Raw genomic sequence first — 8,648 nt, forward strand, 5'->3', positions numbered from 1 at the left:
AAATTGTTAGTGGCTGATACCCTTTCTGCCCTACTCCACCCCAAGTGCAGTTCAGAGTCCTGGCACTTCAAAAGAAAAAAGTTTACATCTCTCTTTTTTTCTTCTCATGTGGGTTAGGTTACCACTCCTCCCCAAATTCAAAGACTGGGAACTTTGAATTTGCTTAACAACTGGTTAAATCTACTTTTGGCAAATGTTCTGGCCAACTCTTCAGAACCCAGGCACTTTTCTCTGTATGCCTCTCTTGAAAAGACTTTCTAAAACTCAGGTTTCTGTGAGTTACTTTGTTGTTGTTGTTTGTAATGATTGATTTAATTTCTCTTTAGGTATTGGTGTTCCTATTATGTTAGCTTATGTCTATGGCGTTGTTCCAATTTCTCTTTGTCGAAGTGGAGGTTGTGGAGTCTCAGCAGGCAATGGAAAAGGAGTCAGGATTGAATTTGATGATGAAAATGATATAAATGTTGGTGGAACTAACACAGCTGTAGGTAAGTCCTTTAAGCAAAGGAAGAAAATGTGCCTATTAACAGTGTAAGTAGTGGGGAGACCAGAGATAACATGCAAGTCAGAATTTCCATTGCCCTCCTTTTACTAGGCCTAATAGTATTCATTCAGAAGTACGTCCGTGAATAAATTGCCAAGGAGAAGTGTATGGATGAAAGAGGTGGGGGTAATTTTGGGTACCTGACCTCTAATGGGAATATAATATCTTAGAAATCATAAACTTTTCATTTTAAATTTTGCCTGAAACATTACAAATCATGAAGTAAAGGATATGAAGAGAAATACAGTTCAAAAAGAAATACAGATGCCCAGTAAGTCAAAAATATCTTCAACTCAATGTTATTCAAAGAAATGTGAATTAGGATAGTAACTAGCAGAGATGAAGAATAAAAAAGCCTTCTTAGACTGCCAGTAGGGGTATGTCAGTAAACCTTTTTTTTTAAGTGCATGTTCTATATTCTAGCAATTCTTGTTTTAGAAATTTGTCATAGGGAAATAATCAGGCAGATGTATAAAGATAATGCCCACTTTCTTATCTCCCATTTTCTCTTGAACTCACCTCAATCAGACTTTTGTTCCTCCCTACCACTCCTGAATTTTATTTCTGCTATTCACTAAAGCAGACTCACCAGTGGCCTCCATGTAATTTAATACGGTGGTCAGTTCTTGGTCCTCGTCTTCATGTAACAGTCTATCTGACATGATAGACTCTACCCGTCTTGAAATACTTCACTTTTCTTCTGGGAAACCACTTCTTAACCAAATTTCCTGTCCACTTCATCTGATTCGTCTTTGCTGGTTCATTTTCCTCTTCTGACTTCTAGATGTTTGTTTCCCAGGACTCAGTTCTCAGAATCCTTCTCTTCTCTACACTTTTGCCCTAGGTAATCTCATCTATTAAATAATATATAGACTGACCTCTCTCTAAATTTATATCTAGGCTAGTACTCTCCCCTGAACTTCAAACTTGCATGTCTAAGTTTGCTCTTGATCTACACTTGAATGTCTAACAAGAATGTCAAGCTTTACTTGTCTATAGCCAAATTTTTTGCTCTAAAATATGTTCTTCCCTCCATCTTCCTTAACTCAGTAAGTAGCTTCTCCATTCTTCCTATTGCTTGGGCCAAAAACCTTCCCTTGCAATGCCTCCCTCTTTTCCCTCATGACCTACGTCTGATATGTCAGCAAATTTTGCTGCTTCCTTCAATATTTAGCTATAATCCAACCACTTCTTACTCTCTTCACTGCCCTGTCCTTAGTTCAAGCTACTATCCTTTTTCCTGGGCAATTGTAATAGCCTCTTAACTACTGTATCAACTTCTCAGCTTCTCTTCACTGTTCCATAGTGCAGCCATAGTCACATGCCCAAACCCTGTCAGATTATGTCTTTCTTATGCTCAAAACTTCCCCAATGGCTTCTAACTATACTGGGGAAGAAAATCCAAATTCCTTATCATAGCCCAAAAGGCTCCACATGATCTGCCCCAGCTGTGTCTCTGAGCTCGTCTCTTGTCACCCTCCTATTTTATACCACTCTCACTTGATTTTTGAGGGTTCCAAGCGTGCTCCTACTTACAGGCTTTTAAACTTGCAGTTCTCTCTGCCTGGAATACTTTCCCTAGAAAAATTAATGGCTCACTTTTTTACTTCATTTGTCTCTACAAGTATTACCTTATTAAAGAGGCCTTCCCTCATCACATCATATAAAATGACACACAGCCGTGTACATACATGCATTTCTCATCACTCTTCTCCCCTTTACTCTCTCGTATTTTTCCTCATAGCATTTATCACCATGTGATTGGGTATATAATAGGAGCTCAAATATGGTGGAAATAAATGACTTCTTCAATACAAAACGTATGAGAGATACTATAAAGTTGGAACACCAGATCTTAATAATAGCTTGTAGATAGAACTGTGGGATAAAGCTAGAAATCAACGTTTAGCCAATTCTTATTGACCTAGAGAATAATAAGCTCTTTAAATGACACCCTTAATGAAAACTGTCACATAATTTTCCTCTGAAGTCAGCTGTATTTTTCAATAATCATATTCTTTATTAAATTCCTAAAATCTGGATTTTTGAAAAAAAGAAACTAGTAACCATTTAAAATAAGGGCTTTATTCCGACTGCTTCTAGTGGACTAGCCTGAAAAAAATATTTTTCCATGTCTGTGTATATTTTATACCTTATATAATGTCCTCTCTGAAATCATGGAGGAATTTAAGAAGGGGAAAATTGATAATCATACTTACTTAGTTTCTTTGAAATGTTTGCATTTAGATACAACATCAGTAGCAGAAGCAAGACACAACCCTAGCATAGGGGAGGGAAGTGTTGGTGGGCTGACTGGCAGTTTGAGTGCAAGTGGAAGCCACATGGATCGAATAGGAGCCATCCGAGACAACCTGAGTGAAACGGCCAGCACCATGGCACTAGCTGGAGCCAGTATAACGGGGAGTCTGTCAGGAAGTGCCATGGTAAACTGTTTTAACAGGTGTGTGTTTTGGTTTGGTTTGGTTCTGCCTTCTGGTAACTACAAATTATTAATTAGGTGAGAATTTTGAACATAAAGCATGATGATTATGTACAACCCTACTATGTGGAGGTTCAAAATAGTAATGTTAAAAATGAAATTTGGGACCAGGCGCAGTGGCTCACACCTGTAATCACAGCACTTTGGGAAGCTGTGGATTGCCTGACCTCAGGAGTTTGAGACCAGCCTGGGCAACATGGCAAAACCCCATCTCTACTAAAAAATACAAAAAATTAGCTGGGTTTGGTGGCATGCACCTGTAGTCCCAGCTGCTCGGGAGGCTGAGGCAGGAGGATCACTTGAGCCTGAGAGGTGGAGGTTGAATTCAGCTGAGATCACACCACTGAACTCCAACCTGAGTGACAGTGAGACCCCGTCTCAAAAAAAAAAAAAAAAGGGAAAAAAGAAATTTGATGGTAGACTTCTAAGGCTAAGGAATAACATTCTGCCAGTTTTTTCACTGTCCTTATCAGATTTTATATTATAAATCATAGCTGCAGCTGCTTCAGTAGACATAGAAGCAAAGGCAATATTTAAGCCTAGATCTTACTTCTGTGGGTAACAACAGCTGGATACTAGGAGATGGGACTTTGGCTGAGTCCCCAGGAATGTGTGAACTGGGACTGGGATAATTGGCTAGGGGCCTTTTATGTATTAATGCTTGCTTACTTTGTTCTCACCAAGTCTTTTATCAATAGCCATGTAGATAAGTAGGAAAAATTATCTTCCCCTGTTTCTCTTTATTTCACTATTTTTCACTTATGCTAAGCGTTGCTTTTTTAAATGTAGGGGAGAGAATACATGAATTAAAAGAAAAATCAGACATATTTATCTTATTTTTTACGTAGTTTGCATTTAAATACAAACTCTTAAGTTATAGTGTCATATATAACCTATTTTTAAAAAGGCAAATTTTGGCTGGGCTCAGTGGTTCACACCTATAGTCCCAGCACTTTGGGAAGCCAAGATGGGAGGATAGCTTGAGGCCAGGAGTTTGAGACCAGCCTGGGCAACATAACGAGACCCTGTCTCTAATATATATAAATAAATAAAATATTAAAAGGCAGGTGTCATTTATAGAGCCATTTTTAATATAGATGCCAAGGATTTTTGTATTCATTGATCTGCCATGTTTAATAATGTATTCTAACTTCATGTTTTGCGTTGAAACATTACAAAGTGCCATATCCTGAGTGAGAATAATGGAGCACATTTAAGTAAAAATCCTCTGTGTCCTTTTTGTGTTGTTCTGTTACTACCTTATTTGGCAGACAACTAGTTTTTCCCATTTTATTTGGTTGGGTGGTACTATTCAGTGTGCTGCAGTAAACTTTGAATTAAATAAAAGGAAATAAAAAAATAATGGTTCCCAAAATAGCTTCTGGTTACTAGGGTTCTTAACTGAATTATTTAGAGATACATATTACAGTAGTGCTGATATTAAATATAATTTTGGTTATTTCATACCCTCCCTTTAAGGTTGGAAGTTCAAGCAGATGTACAGAAAGAACGGTACAGTCTAAGTGGAGAATCTGGCACAGTCAGCTTGGGAACAGTTAGTGATAATGCCAGCACCAAAGCAATGGCAGGATCCATCCTGAATTCCTACATCCCATTGGACAAGTAAGGAAAAAATTGTTATAAAATTGAAAGGATTTTAAAAATTAATTTTAAAGGAATAATTCCTATCATTAGACAAATTACCAGTGAAAAATGGCTACCAACTATTAAGTTCTCTGAGAAAAGGAAACAGTGAGCTGTCCAGAGTAGGCAAATCTGTATACATCATAAACTGGATTTGTGGTTGCTAAGGGCTGGAAGAGGGAAGAATGGGAACTGACTGCTAATGGGTACAAGATTTCTTCTTGGGATGATGAAATGTTCTGAAATTAGGTAGTAGTGATGGCTGCACAGCTCTGATCACAACTAAAAATCACTGAATTGTACACTTTAAACAGGGAATTGTATCAGAAGAACAGAATAAAGCTGTTCTTTAAAAGGTAGCATAGTGCCTAGAACAGCGTTAAGTAATAAATGTATCTACTACTACTTAAAAAATTGAAGCATTATAAAGAGTTCTCTTATTTCAAGTACGTTTTTTTAAGTAGAACGTGTCTTGTGTTAAGATGGTCTGATAGCTTTACATGTACTCTGAATTTTCCACACAGAAACCCTTCTCCTAGTAATCTGAACAAAAAGAAGTCAGAAATTATGTTTATATTTGTTACTCTTATGTTTCAGAGAAGGCAACAGTATGGAGGTGCAAGTAGATATTGAGTCAAAGCCATCAAAATTCAGGCACAACAGTGGAAGCAGTAGTGTGGATGATGGCAGTGCCACCCGAAATCATCCTGGTGGTTCATCCAGTGGCTTGCCTGAAGGTAAATCTAGTGCCACCAAGTGGTCCAAAGAAGCAACAGCAGGGAAAAAATCAAAAAGTGGTAAATTGAGGAAAAAGGGTAACATGAAGATAAATGAGACCAGAGAGGACATGGATGCACAGTTGTTAGAACAACAAAGCACGAACTCAAGTGAATTTGAGGCTCCATCCCTCAGTGACAGTATGCCATCTGTAGCAGATTCCCACTCTAGTCATTTTTCTGAATTTAGTTGTTCTGACCTAGAAAGCATGAAAACTTCTTGTAGTCATGGTTCCAGTGATTATCACACCCGCTTTGCTACTGTTAACATTCTTCCTGAGGTAGAAAATGACCGTCTGGAAAATTCCCCACATCAGTGTAGCATTTCTGTGGTTACCCAAACTGCTTCCTGTTCAGAAGTTCCACAGTTGAATCATATTGCTGAAGAACATAGTAACAATGGAGTAAAACCTAATGTTGATTTATATTTTGGTGATGCACTAAAAGAAACAAATAACAACCACTCACATCAGACAATGGAATTAAAAGTTGCAATTCAGACTGAAATTTAGGCCCATAGATGCTGCAAAATAATTACCAGTGTACAACCTTGTTTGGAGCTGGTTGAACTACATGTGACTACTTTAAGTTTCAAGTTACCAGCAAAAGCCGGGTTTCATTATCATAATGCAGATACATTTTCTGTGTTCAGCAAGGCATTGTGTGTCATGTGGATATTAGTTACCAAACTATGAAATGAAGGCTTTAAAAGTGCATTATTTTAAGGATAATAAATTTGAAGAGCAAAGCATGTTTTGTGTGTTTGCCACAGAACATTGCTTGAAGCACATACTTATGTATTTAGAAATTGGTCTTAATTTATAATCAATACAAAATACTAATGCAATTCTACAGCATTCAAATGAAGAAAACTTGAGGCTTTAGGTATAAGTGGTTAGTGATATTTTATTGAAACCACTAAGAGATAAGTTTAAAAGAACTGCATAGGTTACTCTCAGTATATAATACTCTTTGTAACATTTCTATTTATATCTGGGCATAAATTTCATTTTCTTTTCTTCATATGCAATGTGGTTATATAAAGCTTAGTGCAGCTCATTTGCTACCATTTGGATACTTAGACACTTTGAGCAAAATTGTGGCAGTTTTTGCACAACTTTGAAATAGAAATACCTGGTACTCTATCTTGTATATTGTTGATGCCATCTTAGAGGAAAAATGTAAGGTAAGTAATTAAGTATATGACAGCAACAAATAAGATATATAAAACTACACAATAAAATCCCATTAGGTTATAAGTATTACAAAAAAGCCACCTTTCTCTAAGGGGAAATTTGTACCCCATTGATTCTTGGTGCCTTTGGGATAGATTGGGTTTTAATGGCATAGTTATTTGAGGATTTTGCTGTGGTGTTTTCCATGTCTTCTCTAGTCACCTTGGATTATATAGAAAAATACAGGAAATAGATAAACATGAATGTGATTAATAACAATGCTGAAGAAGTATTAGCCTACCAAAGACACACTCAGGCTTTAGTGAATAACTTTATATAACCTCAATTTTTAACACATGCGTATCTTCTCCAACCATGAAATCAAAGCACGGTGCAGAGCTTGTACCAAGTACAAAAGGTCCATGTATGATTAGCATTATTTTCTTTTGCTTTTGTTTATGGACAATGTTCAGCTGACATAGCGGAAGTTGGCCAAATACTACCTGTACTGTTAATTTCCTATATAATTCACTTAAATAAAGCAGGTTAACCTCAATGATAGCAGTTAAAATGTTCTATCTTACCTATTTCTTTTAAGTATTACCATTATGGTGCTACTGAGCGTTTTCTTTTGATAAAAAGAAAAATGCCATGGGCTGCAGTCTTCTTCCATCACTTTTCCCTACCAGGTCCATTAATATGCTTATAACACTAGTGCCCGTTATTTTATTTGATAATGCTTATTATGGTATTTGTATATTTGTTCGCATTCCAATTTTGTTCAATAATGAGTGTGTAAACTGCATATCTGAAATAAATGTAAATACTAATGTATTGCTCTCTTCTAGTGTGTGCACAAGTTTTTTTTTCATAAGAATGGGAATATTCATTGGCCCTGTGGTGGTAGTCATAAATATTGTGAGCCATTGTGATGATTCTGCCTTCTGTTGTCAGCCCAAAGGGAAGCAAGCATTTGCTGAACTTTTTAACAGTGTTTAGAAACTACCCTTTCTTCCTAATTCCTGTCTTCCTACCAGAAAAAAAGATGCTGTATACATCATCATAATTTTTTTTTAGTAAATTGGTTGAGTTTAACTTGAGTAACTGTATCTAGCATTAAATTGTGAAGAGACATCAGTATTATAAATCCTCATCTTAGAAAAATGGAAAGATCAGATAACTTGGGAAAAGGGGGAAAAAGTAAAAAGATCTTAAAAGACTATTTTAAGGGATTCTATTCTAGCAACATTAGATTATGAAACTGGAACCATTTAAATTCAAGCTAATTGTAATCAAATGCTTTCTGTTCCTGTAGCTCTATAAAATGCATAGTTTTTCTGTTTCTTTGGTTCATGTTTAATACTTCATGAAAATAATCTTTTTTTGTTTATTTTGAGATGGAGTCTCACTCTGTATCCCAAGCTGGAGTGCAGTGGCACAATCTCGGCTCTCTGAAACCTCTGCCTCCTAGGCTTAAGCAGCTCTTGTGCCTCAGCCTCCCAAGTAGCTGGGACTACAGGCGCACATCTGCACATCCGGCAATTTTTTTTTTTTTTTTTTTTTTTTTTTTTGTATTTTAGTAGAGACAAGCTTTCACCATGTTGCCCAGGATGGTCACAAAGTCCTGAGCTCAAGTGATCCACCCACCTCAGCCTCCCAAAATCCTGGGATTATTGGTATGAACCACCGTACCGGCCAAAATAATCTTATGAATATGTTGACTGCCTTCTTTATGTTTCTTTAAAAGGCTAAAAATGAAATGGAAAGCTAAACGATCTTTGGAGGAACACAGCAAAAACAGTGCCATATAGGAGGCTGGTGCATTCATTCACCCTACACCTTCTTCTGGTGATACTCCTAACTAGTATCACTTCATTCACACCTTCCAACTAGCTTTGAAAATTCCTTGTCTTCTGAATCCTTCAAAGTTGGATTAATTTAGGACCAAGCCAATTTTCCCTGGAGCTTAATTCTGGGCTAGCCTGAAGCAAGAGATACCTCCAGGGTGC

The 8,648-nt window shown here is 36.9% G+C and overlaps 1 protein-coding gene across 2 annotated transcripts in view; it reads left to right on the forward strand.

Annotated features, from left to right (window-relative positions):
- Nucleotides 1–7,483, forward strand: part of RNF19A (ring finger protein 19A, RBR E3 ubiquitin protein ligase) — a 50,696-nt gene extending 43,213 nt beyond the window's left edge. Inside the window, exons 7-10 of one of the 2 annotated variants that reach the window (XM_032248021.1) lie at nt 327–488; nt 2,792–3,005; nt 4,524–4,667; nt 5,286–7,483. In XM_032248021.1, coding sequence (XP_032103912.1) covers nt 327–488; nt 2,792–3,005; nt 4,524–4,667; nt 5,286–5,976 — 1,211 coding nt within the window. In that variant the 3' untranslated portion in view covers nt 5,977–7,483. The remainder of the gene's footprint in view (nt 1–326; nt 489–2,791; nt 3,006–4,523; nt 4,668–5,285) is intronic. The other variant, XM_032248030.1, reaches the window with a different exon arrangement.
- The last annotated feature ends 1,165 nt before the right edge of the window (nt 7,484–8,648 follow it).

This window comes from Sapajus apella, unplaced genomic scaffold, assembly GCF_009761245.1.
Source record: "Sapajus apella isolate SASKATOON/1434 unplaced genomic scaffold, GSC_monkey_1.0 scaffold3, whole genome shotgun sequence".
Lineage (NCBI taxonomy): Eukaryota > Metazoa > Chordata > Mammalia > Primates > Cebidae > Sapajus > Sapajus apella.